This window comes from Alexandromys fortis, unplaced genomic scaffold, assembly GCF_014885135.2.
Source record: "Alexandromys fortis isolate MF-2015 unplaced genomic scaffold, M_Fortis_MF-2015_v1.1 scaffold_67, whole genome shotgun sequence".
Lineage (NCBI taxonomy): Eukaryota > Metazoa > Chordata > Mammalia > Rodentia > Cricetidae > Alexandromys > Alexandromys fortis.
Window position 1 is genome coordinate 2,882,044 of NW_026067945.1, and position 24,206 is coordinate 2,906,249.

General features: G+C 48.6%; 1 protein-coding gene across 1 annotated transcript in view; it reads left to right on the forward strand.

Annotated features, from left to right (window-relative positions):
* Adamts17 (ADAM metallopeptidase with thrombospondin type 1 motif 17) overlaps positions 1-20,495 on the forward strand; it is a 295,911-nt gene extending 275,416 nt beyond the window's left edge. The window contains exons 21-23 of the mRNA XM_050149201.1: positions 968-1,120; positions 16,190-16,367; positions 17,658-20,495. Coding sequence (XP_050005158.1) covers positions 968-1,120; positions 16,190-16,367; positions 17,658-17,824 — 498 coding nt within the window. The 3' untranslated portion in view covers positions 17,825-20,495. The remainder of the gene's footprint in view (positions 1-967; positions 1,121-16,189; positions 16,368-17,657) is intronic.
* Positions 20,496-24,206: the final 3,711 nt, after the last annotated feature.

Sequence of the window (24,206 nt, forward strand, 5' to 3'; positions counted from 1 at the left end):
CTGAGCTTCCTTCTACACTGAGAGCCATGTGAGTGCCCTCACCAGCTTGCCTTCCCACGGGGCAAGATCCAGACATATCCTGAAGCACCTAGTGTCCCCATGTCCTGTCAACTCCTTGGACTCTTGTCTCTCCTTTTTTGTTCTGTGTTTGTTTTGCCTTTTTGTTTTTCAAGACAGGGTTTGTCTGTGTGGCCCTGGCTGTCCTTGAACTCATTCTGTAGACCAAGCTGGTCTCAAATGCAGAGATCCTCCTACCTCTGCCTCCCGAGTGCTGGGATTACAGACCTGTGCCACCACTGTCTGTGTTTTGTCATTCCTAGTTGCATGATGACCCTGCAGTCTTGAGTTTGTAAGAGCTTCATCATCATTTGTGATCCCTCAGGCTCTGCCCAGATTCCCTCTGCAAGCTGTTCCATGTCCTGCCTCCTAATAAGTAAACTATGCTATTGTGTGGAGTGTTGATTTCTCCATTCTTAGTATCCACACTGAAATTCCAAGCTTGTCTTAGGAGAAACACCCATGACTTCTAGCTCTTGCCCCTTTTTTGATCAAGGTCTTTGCCTTGTGTATCTAGAGGCCAGGTGGCTCAGATTCCTTTGCTGTCAGAACTCCACTTGGCTCCAGCTGGCCCCTGCTTCTTCTGCCAGCTCATGTGAGGTTTGCCCTTTCACCTCCTGCCCTGAGTTGATCTTTTAGACCTGGCAGCTGGCCATTAAATTCTGTTTCCCTCATTTGACCACCTAGGTACCGTGAGTTCTTCTGAGTCCCGTCTATCCATTATTGGCCACCTGGCTAGGGTCCCCTGAGGGAATAACAAGACTGAAGACCACGAGCATTTAAGAATGGCTTGTGTCACATCATCTTGTCTGCTTCTCTACGTGGGCCTGGTACACAGTGGGGAATTCAGTGATGTTAATGGACTTGAGCTGAACTGGAATGTACCAAGCACCCCTGCTGTGTCTTGCAGTGCTCTGCCAACTGTGGCAAGGGGACCCAGAAGAGAACGGTGACCTGCACCAACTCTCAAGGGAAATGTGACGCGTCCACAAGGCCGAAAGCAGAGGAGGCGTGTGAGGACTACTCCAGCTGCTATGAGTGGAAAACCGGGAGCTGGTCTAAGGTGAGAACAGCGTGCTGGGTTTCCGTCCCGCCAGGGCAGTGTGAGCTAGCATGAGCTCCCGTTCTGCTAGAGAGCATAATGAGGCAAGTTCACTGTCTTTCCCCACCCCTCAGAACTGTACTTGCTGTTGACCCTGTTTGCATCTTCCCTGCTCTTTCCAGCCGGTCAGCAGTGTTTCAGCTTGCTGGGAGCATCCCACTACAGTCTGTGCAATTTGGAAGCAATCAAATGCACCCTAAAGTGTATAGTTGGTGTTCCTCAGCAGCCCAGGTTCTCCTTAGAGCATGCTGGTGGTACCCCAGCAAACTACCATGAGCCTATCCACATAGCTACCCATCAGGAAAGCCTCGCAAATCTAGGAGCTAGGTTGAGCAGACGCATTTCAAGGCCTAAGAAGTACCATTTATTTGTTAAACAAGAGCCTAGAGGCTACAGGGTAAAGAAAGCAGGAGTCCTTGGAGATGTCAAAGAGCTGGGGAAAGTTCAAATGGCAATTGAATGTTTCTTAGAATGATGCTTCTTTGTCAAAACCGTGTGTGTACAGTTTCTCTTGTAACCCCAGAGCTGGGGAAGTGGAGATCAAAGGGTCCTTGAGGCTTCTTGCCAATCAACCCACCTCACCAAATCAGTGCATTCCATGCCAGTGAGAAACCTGACCAATGAAAAATATTGATGGCAGATGAAGGACCTAAGGTTGTCCTCTGGCACCTACATCCATGCACACCTGTATACACACCTGTATACTGCACCAAGGCTCTCCAGTATAGTTTTTTTTTATTTTATTCCTTGCTGTTTGAGCCATAGTAGCTTTGAATGATTCATATTTACCGAGGACTAAGGACTGAGGCCTGTGTAAGGACTAGTTTGTAGATTGTCCCAAGAGCATTGTTGCAGAGACACTTGGTATCTCATGAATGCAGAGAGTATATTTGCTTCTTCATGGTCTCAGCAACTGAAAGCCTCTCTACACTTTTGGAGTCTCCACCCAAGGATCCCAGAAGCAGCTGCGATCACTTGACCTGCACAGTCAGTCCCGTAAACATTTCAGAGTCTGTTGCTAATGTCTAAAACTGTTTTAGAATGGTTCCTGAAATTTTGGATTTGGGTCTCACTATAAAACCTGGCAAAATGTCCCAGGCAGGCAGTTTGGCTCCGCCTGTGGCAATGGTCTGTCTACTGGAATGCTGTACCTCCAGATTCTGGGTACCTGCAGAAATGTCCATGCTATCCAGATTGTCCCCAGCACAAACCCTCAAAAGCTTCCAGTCCTGAACAACTCATGAAACAGCAAGTGATAGGTTCAGTGCTCCGACTCCGCTATGTTGTGATGGGTGGTGTGCAAGCAGAAACATCCTGGGAAGTAGAGAAGTTGTGGGGGGGGGACCATTAGCTGGAACGGCCTGGGTGCTGGTGTCCGGGCTTTGACCTGGGCAGGCTTGTTTAAGTTAGTAGGGGACTAGATGCCCCATTACCAGAGATGGTTAGCTATGGGGGTGAAGGGGTAGATGAGGGAAATAATGGCACTTTCTAATAATCAGAAGCCTGCTTCACAAGATTTCTGACAAATTCCAAGTTTAGGTGGTAACCTTTCTGTTTATCCAGTCAGAGTCCAGCCTGAGCTGAGTTCAGACTGACATTTAGGATGCTGTGAGCAGGACTATCATTTTAGGGGCCCATTTTGGACCTAACGTTTCAGGCTTTTGTTGATAGTAAGGGACAGTTGTAGTTATGTAGCTACTTCTGGCTAAATGGGGACATACAGCGGGTTGGTGAGGGCGTCATCTTAAGAAGGCTGAAACACCAGTCAACGGTGGGGAGGCAGACAGGCAAGCTTGGGTAGGAGACCAGGAGAAAATGTTAGAAGCATCTGGCTTACTGACCTTTGGGTTATTTCTACCATTTCTCTCCTGAAAGATCCTGAAGAAACCAGGAACAATCATTATTACAAGAAGTATGGATATCAGTGGGCCAAGGGGCTGAAGGATTTAGGGGCTCCATCCAAGGAAAACCAAAGGGCTCCATGAACAGATAAGACAGATTCTGCTGCAAACAGGCTTAGCCGCAGTGGGAGGAGGCCCGGCGGGGCAGGGTTTAGCATGGCTGGATATATTATAGAAACTGTTCCATCTGTCTGTTTGCTGACAGAAATTAGAAAGCTCCCACAGAATATTGGGATCTAAGGTAGCATTAGGTGGCCAATTTAGGTTGTTATCTAAGGGGTACTATTTCCCATAGCTGAGGGAGAGAAAAATAAATAAAATAAAATAAATGAGACCCAGTAGCTAATTTGTCTTCAAGAATTCTTGAGACAGAGCAAGGGTCGAGTGAATTGGTTCAAACCAGTCCCAGGCCTGTTGGCACAGGGATTGGGAACCAGGGCCCAGTAGCCCGAGGAACAAGAGTCCAAGACAAGAAACAAGACTACGAGTCCTCAGCCATGAGGAATTGTCAGAGGCTAAAGCTGACCTGGAGGAGGGGACCTTACCGTTTTATAGTCTGTATCATTTGTACACAGTGATGTGGCAGACAGCAAATTGGAAGGTGGTCAGGGTCCAGGATCCCCACGTGTCTCAGCCCATCTTCCCATGGGCGGAAGGGAACAAGGAGAGAGCCTGGCTGAGTCATGCACCAATGTTATGATTTATGTGAGTGACCCTGGTAGGTCCCATGGTGGGTGTGGGACCACAGCAGGTAAGGAATAAACAGATATGCTATGCAGAGAGAACTTGGGCATGGAGAGTTTATTTAATGGGTGTTGGGAGGGTAAGGAGTGGTATGGGAGGAAAGAGGGAAAGAGAGAGAAAGAAGGGAGAAGAAGGGAAGGGGGAGGTAGACAGAAAGCTGCCTCTTCAGAAGAACAGAGGGCAGAGAGAGACAGAAAGGAGCCAAAGCAGGTTTGCCTCAGTGGGGAGACAGAGAGGAGAGAGAGAGAGAGAGAGAGAGAGAGAGAGAGAGAGAGAGAGAGAGAGAGAGAGAGAGAGAGAGAGAGAGGGGACATGGCTTGTCTCTTAAAGGGACAAGGTACCCAGGTGACAGGGCAGGTCAGCATAAAAATCATAACACTCATTGTAGAGAAAGCAGTTACTAAGTGTCTGCAGACAGTTCGAGCAGACCCACGTGTTGAAGAAAATTAAAGCCTGAGGAGTTATCAATGCAAACATGAACATTCACCTGTACCAAGACCCACATTTCCTGGCAGGAAAGAGAGCAAAGGGGAAGAAGAGGCTGTGGGCCCGAAAGCTGGTTCTGGAACAGGAATGTGAATACTCTTTCCTCAGTCCTATTGACCTCACACCACCACCTTAAGAGGACTGGATAGATAAGGATGGGGTGGAGCCATATCCAGCACAGGAGAAGTACTTAAGTCTGTATTTAAAAAAGAAAACAAAGGAAAATTTTTTGAAGCTGTGACAATGATAATTTCAATTATCATTGTGAAAAAGCTTTAGCAACCAGTACTTATAACTCTGACCAAGACTAGATTGATAACTTATCAGCACTCCATCAGTTAATATGCCAAACTTAGGACAAGTTTTAATATCATTTGTATCATCTTTAAGCTTCATTTTTCAAACACCTCAAATCACTTCCTCAGACATTCACAACTTGTAGAAACCTTTTTTTTTTCTTTTCCATTCTGGAAACACCCAACCACCTTAATCTTTAAACTTTCTTTTCCTTTCCATATGGAAATATTCAGTCATGTACAGGGCATAGGTACTTGATTATTGAGAGTTGTCATTGAAAAGCAAGTCCCTGTGGGTATCCCCATCATGATCTTGACCCCTTTGCTCACATAATCCCCCCTCCCTCTCTTCGACTGGACTCCAGAAGCTCGGCCCAGTGCTCTGCTGTGAATCTCTGCCTCTGCTTCCATCGGTTACTGAATGAAAGTTCTATGATGACAATTAAGATAGTCTGATTACAGGGGAAGGCCAGTTCAGGCACCCTCTCCACTATTGCTAGGAGTCTTAGCTGGAGTCATCCTTGTGGATTCCTGGGAGTTTCCCTAGCACCAGGTTTCTCCCTAACCCCATAATGAATCCCTCTATCAAGATATCTCTTTCTGTGCTCTCCCTCTCTCTCTCCCTCCCCAAACTCAATCTTTCCTTTTCTTCATATTCTCCCCCTCCCCATCATCCCTCCATCCCCTCCCCCATCTCCGTTTTCTCAGAAGATCTTGTCTATTTCCCCTTCCCAGGGGCAGCATGCATGTCTCTCTTAGTGTCCTTCTTGTTACCTAGCTTCTCTGGAGTTGTGGACTGTAAGTTGGTCATCCTTTTCTTTATGTCTAATATCCACTTATGAGTGAGTACATACCATGTTTGTCTTTTGGGGTCTGGGTTACCTCACTCGGGATTGTTTTTTCTAGTTCTATCCATTTGCCTTCAAATTTCAAGTTGCCATTGTTTTTTTTTTTTTTTTTACCACGAGTAATACTCCATTGTAAAACTATACCACACTTTCTTTATCCATTCTTGGGGTGAGGGACACAGAGACAAGTGATCCAAGCTAGTGGGAGCTCACTGACTCTGGATTAATATCTAGGAAACCTACGTAAGACAAACCTAGGCACTCTGAATGTGGGTGACAGTTCTGTGGCTTAGGCAGTTTATGGGGCCCACAGGCAGTGGCACCAGGTGTTAGGAATTTTTCCTAACGTGAGAACTCTGACAACACAAAATCCCAATCAAGCCAAATCAAAACAAGCCAAATTAAGAAATATCCAGGTTTAATGGGATTCCTGCACTCTCGGGAGGCCCCAAAGGAGGAACAGGGAGGCTGCGAATGCAACCACTGGGAGGAAGGAAAAAAGACCACATGATCCTCTTTTGGGAGTTCACTTAAATACCCTGTGGGAGTGGGCCTGACCCCCCCCCCAGGGGTCAGGACCTGGCATGCTGGGATTTGGAGTCCAGACCAATACAATTCTCAGGCCTGGAAGCTAGGATAGATGCAAGGGGCTGGGGTCTATGCTCCCAACTTAACACCAGGATTTATCCCTAGTGCATTAACTGGCTTTTTAGAGCCCATTCCCTATGGAGGGATACCTTGCTCAACTTCCATAAATGGGGGAGGGGCTTGGTCTTATCTTGATCTGTCAGACTTTGTTGACTCCCCATAGGAGGTCTTACCCTTCCTGAGGAGTAGACAGGAGAGTTGGGTGGAGGGGAGAGTAAGAGAAAGAGAGGGACAGGGGGACTGTGATTGGTATGTAAAATGGAAAAAAAAAACTTTTAAATAAAAAAATTTAAAAAAAGAAATCACGGTACAAAACGAAGCAGAGATACTTAAAAAAAAAACACTGTGGTGAGAGAAAAGGGAAAGGCAGGGTTGTTGTACAGATGAAACAAGTGGAGGATCTACTCTTTGTCCTTGGAATTCTGTCCTTCTGGCTTCCTTTTCTACCGTTGTTAGAAAGGAAGGAAGGAAGGAAGGGAGGGAGGGAGGGAGGGAGGGAGGGAGGAAAAAAGGAAGGAAGGAAAAAAGGAAGGAAGGAAAAAGGAAGGACAAGTTCTTTCAAAATTATCCTTGGAGCGTAAAGAATAGTAAAAAGTAGGCTTTAGGGGCTGGAGATATGGCTCAGAGGTTAAGAGCATTGCCTGCTCTTCCAGAGGTCCTGAGTTCAATTCCCAGCCACCACATGGTGGCTCACACCCATCTGTAATGAGATCTGGTGCCCTCTTCTGGCTAGCAAACATACAGACAGAAAGAACACTGTATACATAATAAATAAATAAATCTTTAAAAAAAAAAAAGCAGTCTTTAAAGTCGGTAACAACAGCATGGTAGTTCTGAACTTCCTTTTTTTGTTGAAACCTGATTATGAGTTTACCTGTCCTCAGCAGGAAGCCTGTTAGCTCCAGGGAGATGCAAGGCCTGCCTGACTTTTGCACTTGAAACCAAGTGTGGGTAGGCACCTGGGACAGGTAACTGAGCCTCCGTTTTGAGGCATTTTTTTTTTTATTCAAAAGACTTGGGTAAGGCTAGGTTTTACTAGAGTGAAAAGGAACTGTAAGCCTTGTAGCTTCCAAATCAATTAAAATGGCAAAGACTTACCCAGTAACCTGAACAGTTAACCTGGACTCCTGTGTGGTAATCTTGACGGGTGTGTTGGGGCCAAGGTCCCTGGGCAGCATCAGTCTTTGGCTGCCAGGCCCAGAAGATCTGAGAGATTTTTCTGTAGAGGAGGAACTTGGGGGCCTGACCTACCTTGGCAAGGCAAAGGGGCACAGTTGACCCTCCAGTGCCCAGCCAGTTCACAATGTGTGCAGGCTCCTGGGGGTGGCTGAGGTGAAGGGAAGTTCTCTGCTCAGTGACAGGTATTGCCACATTTGGAGCAGGCTCCAGGGAAAATCTACTGGTACCCTGTCTTCTCTGCAGGTAGCCTCAACTGCTGCCAGAAGCTGGTATTTCTATCTTGAGAAGCCTTTTCTATCTTTTCCTGCCTCTCCCTCCCATTAAACACCTTAAATGCCATATTCAAATCTCTCTGAGGGTTTGAGGGCTATCAACTGGCCTTTTAAGTTCTTTATTTTAATATGCCTGATTTTGAATATCATTTACATTAAGCAAGCTTTAAGTTTACTTTAAACTTGTTTTCAGTTACTTGCCTCAGGCTTAACTTTAATAGCATATACAGAAGACTGTCTAATGGGGGATATGAATTGGTCTTTCTCTCCAAGCGTGTCCCTCTAAATAAATTACATAAATACTTAGCATAACTCAAACATAATTCTAAGTACATTAAAGAATTTCATCACTTATAAGGTGACTGCCCATTAACTTTTATGTTTTAAGTATCTTCAGCAGTTTACAATGATTTCCTAATTTTAAACCTCTTACATTTGTGTCTTAGAATCGCCTTTAATCCCAGCACTCGGGAGGCAGAGGCAGGCGGATCTCTGTGAGTTCGAGGCCAGCCTGGTCTACAAGAGCTAGTTCCAGGACAGGCTCTAAAACTACAGTGAAACCCTGCCTTGAAAAACCAAAAATAATAATAATAATAATAATTTATGAATTTTGAATAGAAAAACCCTTAATATCAAAGTAAACCTTAAACGATAAATACATTCCATGGAGATACTGGGAACATCATTTTCCTGATTCTTTTATAATCTACTTTTTACAAAATATCATTTTTTTATGACTCAAGTTTTTCCAAATTGCTAAAGATTAACAGCATTAGGAAAGACAAGAATGGTTAGACATATTTTTAAGTCAGTTTCTGTTAACCTGAATAGACAGACCATTATAACCTTAGGAATATATAAACCTTATCCAAAATATCGTAGAGGTGTGATGTAACTATATTTAGCCATCAGTAACTCCTATTGGAAATGGCTTACCTCCTAGCTGTTCTCAAAAACAAAATGTCTTTTCACTGGGCTTTTCTGTTTTGTTTTCTTTCTTCCTGTCACAGACTCAGGTGGCTATCCTGGCCCAGAACAAAGGCTTTGGCAACAACATGCTTGGATCTAAAGTGGGCATCTCCAGGGCCAGCTTTTTAGTAGACTAAAACAGCATGTGTTGACTTTTCCAATATTATTCGTACACAACAGACATTTGAATCTCTGTAAGACTGAACCCAGTGATCAGACGGAGGCCTGAGAGAAGAGAGCAAAGACAGCTTAGAGAAAGCGGGAGGGGAGAACAAAGAAGGCTTAGAGATGAGAGTTTCTGGATCATCTGCTTGTGCGTGATGGAAGCTGTCGCAATCTGAGAGAATCTGGAAATCGAATGGGCCGTTCCCTGGCCACTGAGACTGTCAAGCTTGTATGGGGGCCAAGCCATATTTTCAGTAAAATTAAGGCAATGAGACTTAATAATATCTCAGTCCAAGGAGGGGAAAAGATTAAAGAAGGCAGGGGAGAGGAGTCAACAGTCTAAGCTTGAATGAGAAGAGCTTGAATGAGAAGAGCTTGAATGAGAAGCTAACAGTCTAAGCTTGAATGAGAAGTCAGCAGTCTAAGCTTGAATGAGAAGAAGGAAGGGAACGGCCCTTGAAGAAAAGGTAGCAATAAAGAATCTGCAGGACCAAAGCAAATAGGAGGTAGATGAGACTTACCTTAAGTAGGAGTCCCGCCAGAAGGAGGATCCCAAAGGACAAAAGGCACAGAGAGGGAGACACTGTAAGGGGTAAGTGCCATAAAACAGTGTCGAAATCCCTGAGGGTATCCCCAGAGGATGGAGATTTGTCAGTGAGATGCCCAGGATCTCAGGGGAGAGGCATCCCTTGCCATGTGATGGGTGCCCAGGAGTGCATGGCAAGCTCCCAATGAGTAAGAAAGAGAGCAGGCAGCTGTGAGAGGACACCCACCCGAGTAGGCAGGAAGAAACGGGTAGGGAACGCAGGTGGAGAAGAGAAGCAGCTGAAGTGGTAGGCTCTACCGTTTAGACCGAATATGGTAAGTGACAGAAGCCAGCATGGACGAACAATACAAGCCCAGGAGAATCAAATAGCAGTTTGTTTCAGTGAGGAGGAACCAGGACTAGGGAAGGGGGGGCAGGCAGTACCTCCCAGGTGTCGGTACTAAATGTAACAAGGGCACAGTGAAACTACCAAACAAGCCGACTCTCTAGGTAGAAAGAAAGGTTTTTTTTGAGGAGTCAAAACAGCCAGGCTTTGTCTCTTAGGGACAGAGAACAGCAGAAGGTGGGGACAGCCTTCCCAGTTTTGAGGACATCAGAACATAACGGGACCTAGAGTCGTGACTTTGATCTATTACAGGTTTGCTTGAGTTAACAGGGAGCTAGGTCTAGAGGTCCCGTTGTCAGACGCAGTTGCAGGGTGGTGGTGGCAGGGGGATGGCTTTTCCTGACAAACAGAAACCCTGCTTCACAAGGTTTTCGAGGAATGCTGTTTAAGTGGTAACCTTTCTGTTTACCCAGCCAGAGTTCAACCTGAGTTTGAACCCAGACTGTCATTTAGGACATTGTCAACTGCGCTGCCATTGGGAAGCCACTTTGAACCTAATACTCTATACCTGTACAACATTGTTGGGAGTAACTGGAGACCTCAATGCTCAGAGCCTGGGAGAACTGAGCAAGGATCTCATTCTATCATCCTGACTCCAACAAGCAGCCAACCCTTCGCTAGAGTACAAGGAACACAATCATATTCCCCTCCCTGCCATTGTTCTGACCTGCTCTGTCTACCTCCGAGGACACAACAGAACTTTCTACTTCCAATAATTCATTGCACCCCATTAAATGCAGAGCCTATGTTCAGCCTGGAGGTGTGGGACACTTAAACCGGGACAAGGGTCGGTTCTTTAGTATGACTGCGAATCTAAAGTTGAAATGTTTCCTAGCTAGTCAAGATCACACATGTCCTTCAACCACTGAAACGGTGAGATTTTCCCCATGAGAAATGAACTGTTGCAAAGGGATTAGAGTGGGTGGTGTTTTAAAAGGAGTGAGGGACAGGGAGAGAGGGGGAGGGAGGACAGGTGGGCTAAGAGAGGAGCCAAGAAGTCAGGAGCAACCTGGGAGACCAAGAGATCAGTATAGCCAAAATGGCGGGGTTAAATAGGTATCAGAGGAGCTGGGGGAAGGGGCCCAGTGCAGTCCCTGGGCTGGAGAGTTTAGGGTAGGGGTGGAATATGCTAGGGTGATTCTGTAATAGGTAGAGACTGAGGGAGGGTGGTGACCAGAGTCCACTTTGATATGTTAAATAGGTACCTAGGTTAGCCATTTGTCCTGAATCTGAGATCTAACTAACACAGGTGAAATCTGATGTCTCTCCTACCAAAAAGATCAAAATGACAACTGACCTCCTGGTAGCAGTTAAGTACCCTTAGAAGGAGCTGGTCTGACTTACAGGGCCTCTTAAAAAGCCCCAAGGGAGTCTTCTCCACCAGTCTGCAAGTGGCCTGGGCTCCTCCTATTATTCTTTTAAAGCGGGTGTGTGTGTAGACAAATACAGGACAGACAAGACACACGCGAAAGGAGACACAGACACGCGGCCCCCACGTGGGTGCACTTTAATGGGGGGTGGAGGGGGACACGATAAGGGACAGGTGTGCAAGACACACAAGGGTAAAGGGCAAGAGAGAGCGAGACCTCGTGGAAGCTCGCTTTTTAACGAGAAGCGCAAGGGTATCTGGGAGAAATGACCTGCACCTGTGCGCGCGCGCGCAGGTATCCGTAATCCAGGAGGAATCTGGGAGCTGTAGTTTCCAAAAGGAACAACACCTCCTGTCTGTGAGATAGAAATGGCAACATAGAAAGTACAACGTGCAGAACAGATCCCTGAGCAGTGTCTTGTTAGGGTTTCTAGTACTTCGATGAAACACAATATGACCAAAACGCAAGTCGGGGAGGAAAGGGTTTATCCGGCTCAGGCTTGCATAGCACAGTTCAGCATCCAAGGTAGCCAAGACAAGAATTCATGCAGGGCGGGGACCTGGAGGCAGGAGCTGATGCAGAAGCCATGGAGGGGTGCTGCTTACTGGCTTGCTCAGCTTTCTTATAGCTCACACCCTGCTATGAAAGGTGCACCTGTCTCCTTCAGATCATCAGCCACTGTGCTCCGAGCACCACACTGACCAAGTGGCTGTCAAAGTGAGAACTAGACCGTCGGTAAGCCCAGGACGCAGTAACAGGCAGATCCTGCTCATAATGGCTATTATAATTACTGTTATTTGAGAGACGCCAGGCGATGCTACTGCTGCACAGTGTCACAAGGGCCCGACAACCCGTTTCCTCCTGTTTGCCTAAACTTCTCCAACCAGGGAACAATCTCTTTTTTTCCTAGTCACTTGGTAATTTGCTTTTAAGAGCATATGAGAAAATCCAAGCTTAATCTCTGTGTACTTCCTGAGTTTACATCCTGACTGGTTTTAGTGTAAGTGGGGTGTTGTTAGTTTCTTGGTTGCTGGTTTATTTTTTGTTTTGTTTTTGTGCTGCTGCGGATGAAGCTGTAAACCAGGGTCTCTTCCTGCACCTAAGGAAGTGCTCAACCACTGAACCACGGAAAATCTTTATTTCACACTGTTTTTCTCCCAGAGCACCTCTGCCTCAGGTGTCTTTGATTTTGATTCTCCCTTCTTGCTCAAGCAAAGGGTGCTGGGGCTGCATGGTCACCAGGCAGAATACAAAGGGTTTTATAGATGTTTGCTCCCAAAAGGACAGGGAGGAGAGCGTCTTTTACTTAACCGGACATAAGCTTTCCTTCATGAATTTATGGCGGGTTTACTTCTGTCTGGGCTGAGTCTTAGGGAGCCACAGTAAATGCTGATGAACCGAGCCACTTTACCGAAGGGGTGGGGGCAGCCATGGGAGAGCTTCAGACAAGACCAGATCCGTTTGTATAGATATGTTTGCTTAGGCTGTAAAAGCCTGAAGAATGGCTTCCCAGCAAGGCTCCGGGGCAGAATCCGATGCTATCAGGAGACACTGTCGACTCCTCAGTGTTTAATTAGGGCTGGGGCCTTAGGGGAGGCCGCAGAATGGAATTCACAGTATGCCTCTGTTCTCTGTAACTCGAGCCTGGGGTCCCAGAAAGGTGCCACGCAGAAACAGTCCCTTCTCGTCAATTGTGCTCCTGGAGATCTGGCTGTCAGATCAACCCTGAGCTAGATTCTAGTGACAGGGTAGCAGCCTGACGAACTAAAGAAGAGAGCCACCTCCTGGTGTGCCTCCCTCAACCTCCTGCAGCCTCCTGGTGCTCCTTCTGCAGCCTCCTGGTGTGCCTCCTGCAGCCTCCTGGTGTGCCTCCCTCAACCTCCTGCAACTTCCTGTTTTAACTCCTGCAACCTCCTTGTGTGCCTCCTGCAGCTTACTTTATCCTCAGTCACACCTTTGCTATTAAGATAATGATAACTCTTCCCATGTTTATTGAGGCCCGTAATTTCCCAGACTTCTGCAGGGTGCCGACAGGCTCACCTCCCACCAGCCACTCCCTAATATGATAAACTCAACCCAACGACCTTTCCAACAAGACTGTGTTGTATGACTCAGGCTAGGGGCAGGCTCAAACCGAAACGCAGCCAGTGTAAAAGGATCATCAGTGGGAATTCGCCGCTCTTATTTCCCAAGAAGCCCTTAGTATGGGATACTAAGGCCCACATGCCATAGCAGGCCTATGAGGTCAGAGGAAATTTAGGGAGGAACTTAGTTCTCTCCTTGTACTTAGCAAGAGCACCTTGACCTGCTGAGCCATCCCGCTGGCCCCAATTATTTAAACTTGTGTGTTAGGCATCTGGATTAGACATAGCCCTTTTCTTTTTCTACAAGTTTTAAATGGAGCCTTATGAACGCTGAATGATATAGTTCTGTCCATCATGATGGGATATTTGTGTTATCTGCTCCATCCCTCCAGCTTCACTGAGCCGCCTCTGAGTGGGATGCTCCCCAGGGGCCTCACAGCATAAACCTTCATGTAGATTTGTGTTGACTGGCATGGCTTGACATTTCACCTGATGGGATGGTCCCAAGTCAGTGTGAAATTGCATTGATAATGGCTTTGTACCAGATGGTGTGGCTTTGCTCTTCCTTGGTGTGACTGCTCTGACAATCTCTCTGACCTTTCTGTCACTGGCCTTATTCAAGTGGACTCGGTAGGTGTGATTACTTCGATATGTGGTCTTTATACATTTTATGCCGCCCCCCCCCCTTTGTAATTCTGAAATCCTGTCTCTAGGAGTCAGTAGCTAAAATTTTTGCCTTCATTTTTTTTAACCTCTGGGCCATCTTCCGTAAGACCCATAAATGAACCTCTGTTGAGGTTATTCAGATGAGTGGCGTTTTCCCAAACGCTACTTCAGCTACGAAATATTTGAAAGCATGCCCCTGAGCCCAGAGCAGTTTTCTTCTTTACAAAAACATGAAGCATTTATTTGAATGGGAGCTGTGACTGCTGCCTCCATCCGAGCCCACCTGTCAGCTCTGCATAAACCCGGCAGTCGGGTCTGCAGCTGGACGTCGTTCCAGCTTAACCATGCCTAGCTGGATAGAAATACATGATGGCTTCGTGGGAGGAGTTCTTCGCCTTTCTCCAGAGCACAGAAATGCGGGTTAAGTCGGGGCTTTCAATCCCAGATACCCACTGCAACCACCTAACGATCTTAAAAAAAAAAAAAAAAAAAAGAGTGATGTCCCTGGCCTTCCCTGATGTACTTCTTTGTGGGGGTTGAGACATCAGCATCTTTTTATTTCAAAGCTCACCAGGTTACTCCTGCAGCCAGTCCTAGCTTCCTGTAAGACACCCCTAAAATTCACATTGCTCTAGCATGTTTGAGGGCTCCCTGTGAGTGGGAACTTCCTTGTATCACCTCAGCAGCCCTCAGACATCTATGAACCCTGATATGGACTCCTGAGGTTAAGGTTGGCACCTAGAAATCTGCATTGGCGAGGCCGGCTGAATTCTCTGGGTGGTGGGAAGCCTCTGGTGGGTGTATCCGGGACACAGACCTGGGCACGAAGCCAGGGTTAGGGACAGCCTTGCACATCAGAGAGTCTGAGCTGGTCGGAACATGCTGAGGGGCCCCTGGGGGGGGGGGAAGGAGCTGCCTTCTTTTGTGGTTGAAGACTAGTGATCTTTCCAAACGGCATGCCCTTGAATGTTTACACTCCACAGCATGATCCTGCTTGTTAGACAGGAAGGCAAAGTCCCTGCTCCCAGAAATCTCTCTGAAAGGGAGTTGGCAATGACTCCATGGGCAAAATGGTACACCAGTGCCTCCATTGGGCCTGTGATGACTCCCCATCACCTCCCATTCTAGGATGGGATGGGAGAGACTCAAGGAAACAGGGCTAAGAATAGCACCTGGCTTTCTCTGTGCACGCCGCATTTTAAGGACACATCCTTTTCTCTCCCTACCTGGATGCTGTTATTAACTCCAGCTGGGCTGTTGTGCAGCCTGGGCTATATTACAGTTTTGCAGAGTGTCCTCAGGACCCCATAAATCGGGGAGGGGTGCTCTGGGGACACCAGATGAACAAGGTGTACACGTGGCTGTGGGTCTCTACTTGGGAGGAAACCAACTTAGTGGAGAAATGACTTATGGGGTCCTGGGAAGAGTAAAAACAGAGCCAAATCCAGGGAGAGGACTAAGCTACCCTGGGAGACAGTCTGGATCACTTGCCATGGGTGGGACTTAGAAAAACACCATTAGGGAAACTGGTCCTTGAAAACATGGGATGCACGTTCCCAAACTTCGAGGGCCAAAGGCACGTTCCATGGATGCCTCATGCAGTCAGCAGACGCTGCAGGCATGGGCCACTGACAGTCCTTCTCTAAGTAGGATTGTGCTCGAGCCAGTGAGAATGTTGTGTGTGGTAGGAGATATGGCTGAGGACACACAAGTTTGTCATCATCAAGGGTCTCATCTTGCTCAGACTTCTGTGCTGAGATGTAAAGACTGGTCGAGCAGTTGTGTTTATGCCAGGGTCACCAAAACATGGGGCCGGTGTCCCCTAGTTTGCAGGGAGCCATCTTGTCATCCTCACTTGATGGTGAGAACATTCTAGTCTTCTTCTTATAAAGGCATTAATCTCATCGGGGCGCCTTGCCCTCGTTACCTTGCCTGATCACCTCTGTATCAGTGACATTGCATTGACAAAATACCAGATAAAATCAACTTCTGTTTAAGGTTTTCCATACAGTCCTTCATGGTGGGAAAGGCAGGTGTTTAAGGTAGCTGGTTACATTGTTCCCACAGTCAGGAAGTGGTAAGTTTGGTTGCTGGTGTTCAGCACATTCAGTCCAGGACCTGTCAGCCCATGGCAACGCGCCACTCACACTGGTTCTTCACATTTCAGCCCAATCTAGTCATTATTACCGAAAAGGGATGCCCAAAGAGTTGTTTCCATGGTGATTCTGAATCTCATCAAGTCTGCAGTCAAGATGAACCATTGACTGGCCAATGCCTCAGGGCCTGTCCCAGCATCTGGGGGCCAAGGATTCGGTGTATGTTTCAGTGAGACATAGCATGCTTCTAGCAGGCAATGAGCATCCTTGACTTGCAGCCATTGTAGGCCCTTGGGAATGACGTGCCCAGGAGTGGCTCTATGGGAGGGATATCTCATAGACCCCTTAGCCCAGGCTATCCCTCTCTCTGGCAGTGCTCGTCCACCTGCGGGAAGGGGCTCCAGTCCCGTGTGGTGCAGTGCATGCACAAGGTGACTGGACGCCATGGCAGTGAGTGCCCCACTCTGTCCAAGCCAGCAGCCTACAGACAGTGCCACCAGGAGGTCTGCAATGACAAGATTAATGTCAACACCATCACCTCCCCTCGCCTTGGTGAGTACCCTCCCCTGACCCTGGCTCCCGGGTGCCACTGTCCCCCTGTTGTAAGCCAGAGAGCCACCTTCTTTGAGCACTAGAGGCGCCAGTATTTGCTGGGGCTGAAGAAGGTTCAGAGGTGTTTGTCCATCCCCCCCCCCCCACACCCACACAATCCTTGGGGTATCCTTCTCATTCTTCTGCCAAGGGCAGGACAGCCTCAACCCTGACCCCCCTTCTGTGTGGGGAGTGAAAGCCATACTTCCTTCTGGAAAGAGTGACTAGGATAAATGCACGGGCCCTCTGTGCCGTGATGGAGCTGCACATAGACGGGGTGGAGAGGTGGCAGGCTTCCTGTAAGCAGTTCAGCTCCCGGTGCTCAGAACAAGACTGCTTACACGTCCATAGTCCAGCCGGTGACGGGATGACATGAGGGCCATCTACTGCGTCAACAGAATACTGACCAAAGGAACTTGTGGAAGGGGTTGCTGGGCTACGCTTTAAGGGTACAGTCCGCTCTCCTGGGGAGGTCATGGCACTGAGACAAATGGCCATACTGTGTCCACAGTCAGGAAGCAGAGAGAAAGAGCGCGGGTGTTCACCTTCCTCCTTTTTATTCATTGCAAGGCCCCAGGCTATGGGACAAGAGCCACCCACTTTCAGGATGGGTCTTCCAACCTCAGTTAACCCGCTCTAGCTGATTCCTGATGGGCATGCCCAGAGCCTTGTCACCTGAGTCATCCACACTCCTACGCAGAGCCCCTTACCTGCCACCAAGGGCTCTCAGGCAGTTTCCTTGTGAGTCAGGGGGAGCCGCTGAGCTTGTAGAGGCTACACCCATGTCTGTTGCCAGCGTGAGTCTACGTGGTATCTCTTCAGGGACCTCGTGGATGCAAGGCTTTCTCTCTAGAGGACTAAGACCCTGAGAGAAATGTGAACTGTTTGTTTACCCTTCAACTTCATGCTTCTGTAGACCCTTTACTGTCCACTGCTCCATACCCCTGTGTTTTGTAAACGCCAACAGAAGCAGTATGGTATATCACAAACCAGCTCCTCCAAGCTCAGAACAAACTCTCTAGTGTCTCCCACTCTGAAAAGGCAATGAGGGTACCTCAGTCAGGGGCTGGATGCAGAAGTGGATCCAAAAGAGAAAATAGCATCTATATAGCCCTAGATGTCCATGAATTTATGTAAGGCTAATGCGTACTTGAAGGTAAGAAAAACCAATACAGCCTTGGGTGGCTTCTATCTATTTAACCAGGGCTTTAACCTCTGGGCACTCGTGTGTTCTTTCCGCTGTCCCCTTAGCTGCTCTGACCTACAAATGCACACGAGACCAATGGACAGTGTACTGCCGGGTCATCCGAGAGAAGAACCTCTGCCAGGACATGCGGTGGTACCAGCGCTGCTGCCAGACCTGTAGGGACTTCTATGCAAATAAGATACGCCAGCCGCCCTCTCCGCCAAGCTCATGACATACAGCACGGTGCTTGCCCAGTGCTCTGACTCAAGATCTGAGGTCTGGCAGTTAGTGAGTGGAGAGCCCTCACCCCACCCAAAAGCACACCAGCCCTGCAGCCAGGACCCCCAAAGCACCGCTCTGCGCCTACAGTAAGGCTGCCTTGAGAATACAGTTGCATAGAGCTAGAGAGTGGACTTGACCTTGCCATTCGTCCTGAACGTAACATACTGTTAACAGCCACTGGATGGCTTCCCAAGGAAAAACTACACAAGAGTCACAAAAGAATTTTAGCTTCCAAGATCTTATGTACCTCAAAGGGGCTCATCTGGCAGATAATTATTGAGAAGAGAGAGAGAGAGAGAGAGAGAGAGAGAGAGAGAGAGAGAGAGAGAGATATTAAGCAAGAGTGTTTAGTGCTTCTGAACTGGCTTTCCATTGACATTTGAATTCCTCCGGCTTGAAGTCGCTTTGTGGAAATATCCTAGAAATGAGATATCACATTGGAAGAGGCTCTGTCCTGAAGGCCAGCAATGCCCTGGTTGACCAGCCTGAGCTACGGCTTCTCTGGGAAAGGGCTCTGCTACCTGAGTCCAAGGATCAAGACTTGGCCTGTGCCCACCTCAAAAACATGGTCTCAAAATCCTGAGCCTTGCCTTAGAAACCTTGCCCCTGAGAGTTTAAAATCTGAGTAGACCAACAAGAATACCAGTGCCATGTAACTCTGCACCCCACCTGTGTGGGGGGCATCCCCGAAGAGCTAGATTTGGGGAGCCATCTCCTTTTCAGAGCTCAGAGGTGTACCCCACAGGGAAAGAGGGGGGAACCTTTCCTTAAGGTGCTATGAAATGGGACAGGCGCACATGGTGCACAGGGTACCTGTGTACCTGACATAAAGGTGCCCTCAGCTCCCTCGGGGGTGTGCCAGCTCCCACTCTGCCTCCAAGCATATCTACTCTGGCCAGCACTCAGTAAGGCTTTGCACATTAAAAACACGCTCCGTCTTGGCCAAGTAGCTTTCCATCGGCCTTTCTTCTGGAGTTAGGATGCCGCTCAGGACATCCGAGGACACACATCAGTCAGTCCTGGGTTCTGCAGCATAAGGGTTGAACTTCAGTATCTGGGCACAAGGAAGGTGTGCTGGGACTTGTGGAGGAACACCACCTGGCTGAAATTGCTGCCCGTCCATCAAGTCCTCTAACCCAGATCTCATGCCTAGTACCTTCTTCGCGGCTCACAGCTGTCGTCACTGACCCATTCTGATGTGACCTGAACAGATGGAGAAGGTCCTCTCTTCTATCCCCATGCCTTCACTCCTACTACAGAACTTTCCTATTTCCAGGAGCTCAGAGAAGTGACCAGGCTGAGCTCCCTGAGAGCAGACCAGCTGGCAGTCTCCTGGCTACTGTGGCTGGCTAGCCTTGCTTCACATCTTGGTTGGGTTTCGTGGGTGCTTATGTTTGGAACTACCTTGAGGCCCGTCTTCTCCTGGTGTCTGATAGAAGCTCTTGGGCCGGTTTCCATGTGATCATCTCTAAGTGCTTTTTGATTTATTGGTGCTGTTTCTATTTTAGCTTAGGTTTTTTTTTTGTTTGTTTTTGTTTTTTGTTTTGTTTTTGTTTTTGTTTTTCGATTTTTTTACTAGCCCATCACAGAGACGTGGTAGGGGTGGCAGGGACTTTATTTGATTCCACTTGAATTGAAAAGGAGTCGTGCTAAGCCTCCTTAGGTGCTCTGAGAGACTGTCGGGATGAAGTAGCCCACTAGTCATCACCCGATGCTGGGCGATACACTGCTCCCCAACTCACGTCTGCTCACCAGCAGACTCCCCAACTTGGTTCTAAAACCCACAGATTCCAGGGAGTTTGGGGAGGGGGGTTGAGGGGAAGGTGCTGCCAATTTTCCCTCAACCCAGCATCTTGTTAATTTACCCAAAGATATTTATATCCTGGAGCCAGAAAGCAAAGAGATTGCCGGCATAGCCAGCTCAGGAAGCCACATAGTCCTCCTGGTGTGTCTGCAGAGGCCCACCTAGGCAGAGCAAGCGTGGGCATGTCCCCATAGGTGTGCACTGTCCCTCGTGCCCCACGGCCACCTGTCTGTCCCCCGAAGGAGCCCCACTGTTAATGTTAAGCCCCTCCGTGCTTCCCCCACACGCACGCGCTTTCTGAGCAAACGCTGGCTGGTCACTTTGAGCTCCACCGTGACACTTCCGTTCTGTTTCACCCAGAGCCACCAGAGGTCTGGGCTCACAGCGGTGATGCTTCTGTGTTAAACCCGCACTGTGACTCAAGTACCTGTACCTTTGTGGTTGCACAGATGTGTCACTAGCGTCTCACAGTCTTATGGTGCTATTCAAACCGGTGCAAGACAAACCGCTTGCAGCTGTCTGCGGCTCGCTAGATCAGCCCAGGAAAGGCGCCTCGGCAGCCACCTCACCTTGGCTCTTTTTTTTTTTTTTTCCATTTTAAAGTCAAATGTATATACTTCCCACTAGTTAACTTACACTCAGTACTGTGCCTGTGGGCTCTGTTCCGTTTTGTTTTACTTTTGGGTGCTGGTTATGAGAGAGGACAAAAAGAAAAAAGAAAAAAAGAGGTGACAAGCATCGGATGCCATTGTACGTGAAAAATTCATCGTTTCATTGGAAGCAAGTTGAACATGCGTAATAAAATGTTTTTCCACAATGGTGTTAAGCTCTCTGGGAAGTAAGACAAAAGCCGGTCCTCTGGGACTGATGGAGGGGGTGGTGTCCTCCCCTGCTGCGGCAGTAGCCTGGTGCTCCTGAGACCTGGTTGTGGGGAACTGTGGCCACAGCGATCACTAGTAAATGCCACGCTGGTGGAAGCCTGTGTCTCCCCAAGGAAATGCGAATAAATACTTCAGTCCCGGGCCTCCTCCCTGCCTGAGTATGCCAATGAGGTCCAGCCACCTCTCTCATCTTTTGGGGTGAATGACAGTACATAGAGCACAAATCCTGGCCATGTCACAGTGGGTGCTCACTTCTCCCAACACCCTGCCTCCAATCCCCCACTCCTCTGCTGCCAGCCCTACCAGCGGCTCTGAGGGCATGGACAGAGTGCACGTACCCGTACCATGTCTTCACAACTGGGACAGCCATGTGGATCCTGCCTGGGTCTGCTTGGAGGCGAGTGTGTCACGGCTAGGGTGAGAGAGGAGCACTCCATCTCAAGAGGGAGAAAGATATCCCCAGGCATTAAGGTTGGAAAAGCATCCAAAATGTGCACCAAGAAGCTTTCAAAGTCATTGCCCTGCCCCCCACCCCCCTCACTGGGTCTCCCAACCCAATTTTCACTGCTATTGTAAATGCCCGAGGCAGGTAAAGAAAAATTTATCTTGATCCGTGGTTCAAAAGACCCAAGGTCAAGAGGTTACAGTTAATAACGGCTTTCCTGCTGCCAGAGACCTAAAGCCGCACAGAGCATCACCTGGTGAGATAAGGAACAGGTGTGTGTGTGTGTTTCCTCTGGCCTTCTTCCCTCTTCTGCCCCCAACCTTATCTAATCCTGACCACCTCCCAGAGGCCCTAATGCCAGAACACCACAGTCCTACCCTCTCAAAGCCATTGCCTATCTGACTTGAGGATTAGACTTACTTCTGCATGAGGTCAGGGACAAACCATGTTTATACCCCATCTCCAGAAAATGTGCAGGTAGGGGTCACACTGGGGAGCATCCCTCCCCTGCCCCTAGTACTTGGGAGAACTTTCTCCTTTCTCAGAGCTGACTCAGGGAGGGGTGAGGGTGGGGGCCAGAGATCTGAGCAAGGGATTTATCTGAACACTGAGTAGCCTTAGTGTTTCTGGTTCATTAGATGGAGCTGACATGGTCCCCCATTGGTGAGGATTTATTAGAACAGTCCAGAACACAGAAGAGCAGACAGCCTCCTGGGGCCCCACAGTTCTCTTCTGCAGACCAGCCTAGAAGAGCACACAACAGGAAATGAACACACAAGCCACAGGAACTTCAAGGAAGAAGTCAGGACCATAGGGGCTGTTGATTGATCTCAGGGACATAGACCACCAGGGACAGCAGGGACAGCAGTGCAAAGGGCCCCAGCAAAAGCCTGCTCCCCCCCCCCCCCGCAACCAGGAACAAATCTGGCTTTATCTGGTTCTACTTCTTTTTTTAAAAAAAAAATTTATTTATTATGTATACAATATTCTGTCTGTGTGCATGTCTGCTGGCCAGAAGAGGGCACCACACCTCTTTACAGATGGTTGTGAGCCACCATGTGGTTGCCGGGAACTGAACTCAGGACCTCTGGAATAGCAAGTAGTGCCCTTAACCCGCTGAGCCATCTCTCCAGCCCTACTTCTGAGAGTGAAGCAGTGCTCAATGTCCTCCAAGGCCACAGCTCTGCCCTCTGTGCTGTCTCCTTGATGCCCTACAGTCTCCACCCTGGTTTTTCTTAAGTATTTTCCAATCAACAAACCTCTCCGCTGATGCAGAAGTCACAATCAGACTAAATCAGGCCAAATTAAAAGACACCCAGGTTTAACGGATGACAACACTCTCGGGTGCCCCCCACCCAGGGAAACACAGAGAGGGGAACAGAGAACCCAAAAGACCATGGAAAACCGGGAGACCATGTGTTCATTCTCTGGGGGGCAGTTTAAATAGCCTGTGGGAGTGGTCTTGACCCTCCCTGGGGAGGGGTCGCCATTAGGCGGGCTTTCTCAAAGGTGGAGTTTGGACTGAGGCAACTCCCAGGGGAGCGAGCTTATGTCAGGAGCTGGGGTGAAGCCTCCAGCCAAACATTCCAGGCTTTTTTTTTTTTGGATAAGGATGTTAGGGGCTGAGGTGATACTTTTTTTTTTTTTTTTTTTTTTTTTTTGGATTTTTCGAGACAAATCCAAGAGCTTCTCCGTAGCTTTTGGTTCCTGTCCTGGAACTAGCTCTTGTAGACCAGGCTGGCCTCAAACTCACAGAGATCCGCCTGCCTCTGCCTGTCCAGTGCTGGGATTAAAGGTGTGCGCCACCACCGCCCGGCTCTGAGGTGATACTTTTAACTAAACATTTTTTAGACTCCTTGTACATATGGATGCCAGGGGGCTGGGGTGAAGGCCCCAACAAAACAGTCTTCACGCCCTGTTTCTGTCCTGACACTGGTTTCAATGGTTCACCAATGGTTTTCCAGTGTCAGGTGGCTTAGACCAACTGAAGACCTCTCTAGCTCCCAAGGGCACTCTCCTGTGACTCGCCCCTCCCGCTCCACAGCTCTCATCCCCCCTCCCCAGTCTGCAGCACCACATTCCCTTATTTCCCACTAGCTCTCTAAGTGATGGGGTAACTTTGGCCTAGCTTAGGCTCAGCCTATGTCTGCCTTTCACCCAGGCCCAAGGCTGTAAGCACTTAGGGTATCTCTCCCAAATGAGCATCCTTAGTCCCTAGAGCTCCTGAACTCACAGACAATTCCCCCCAAGAGATGTGATCAGTCCCACAGGAAGCTCCAGGCCTGGGATGTGCCAGTGCCAGAAGAAGAAATTCATCTCATCCACCCCGTTGTTATAGGGCCTCCTATTGGCTGGAGGGTACCACTACATTCTGTTATAGGGCCTTCCATTGGCTGGAGGTACCTGCCCACTTTATGAAGACAGTCCATTCTGCTCAATTGTCGGTTCCAACCGACTCACCCAGACATGTTTTAGCAGCCAGCTGGACATCTTCTGGCCAGGTAAAGTGACACATAAAATCATCATGCATCGTGACATGTGAAGCTCACATGTTCTGCCCCTGGAGTCCCATCCAGTCTCAGCATCCGGTTCAGGCTCCAGCTCCTAGATCAAATCAGCTCATGCAGACGTGGCTCCTGCAGGCTGGTCCTGGTACAACCCTTAAGTGCTTTTTCTGTTTCTGTGAATACCCAAGAGAATGCTGGGACAGGCGAAGGCTCACCAGTAGAGGCAGTGCTTCACAGCCACTGCACAGTGGCTCTCAGGTCCCCTCTGGGCACCGGTTGTGGGCACCACTAGGCTTAGCCCTGCCACTAAAGTATTGATTCTCTGCGGACCACCCTACCACCCAGAGGACTCCACCTAGACACTGAACTAGGCTCTTCCTTGTTCGTGCTAGACAAACACTGAACATCCCCGGCCCACGGACCTTTTCAAGATTTCAGGCCAGGCTGCCCTTGAACCCACAACTGTAGCCCAGGCAGAGCTTGAACCTGTAATCCACCCCTTCTGCCTCAGCTTCCCGAGGAGCTGGATTACAAAAACCTGTGCCGCCAGATTTAGCTTTGTCGTTTGTTCTTGACAGCAGAAGCAGGATGTGGCACGGTGTGATAGTCTATCCCGGAAGTGTCCTGGGCCGTTGCTCTACTGCTGTGACTGGTGTCTGGCTTAGCCAGGCTCCCGTTCTGTGTTGGATGATGTA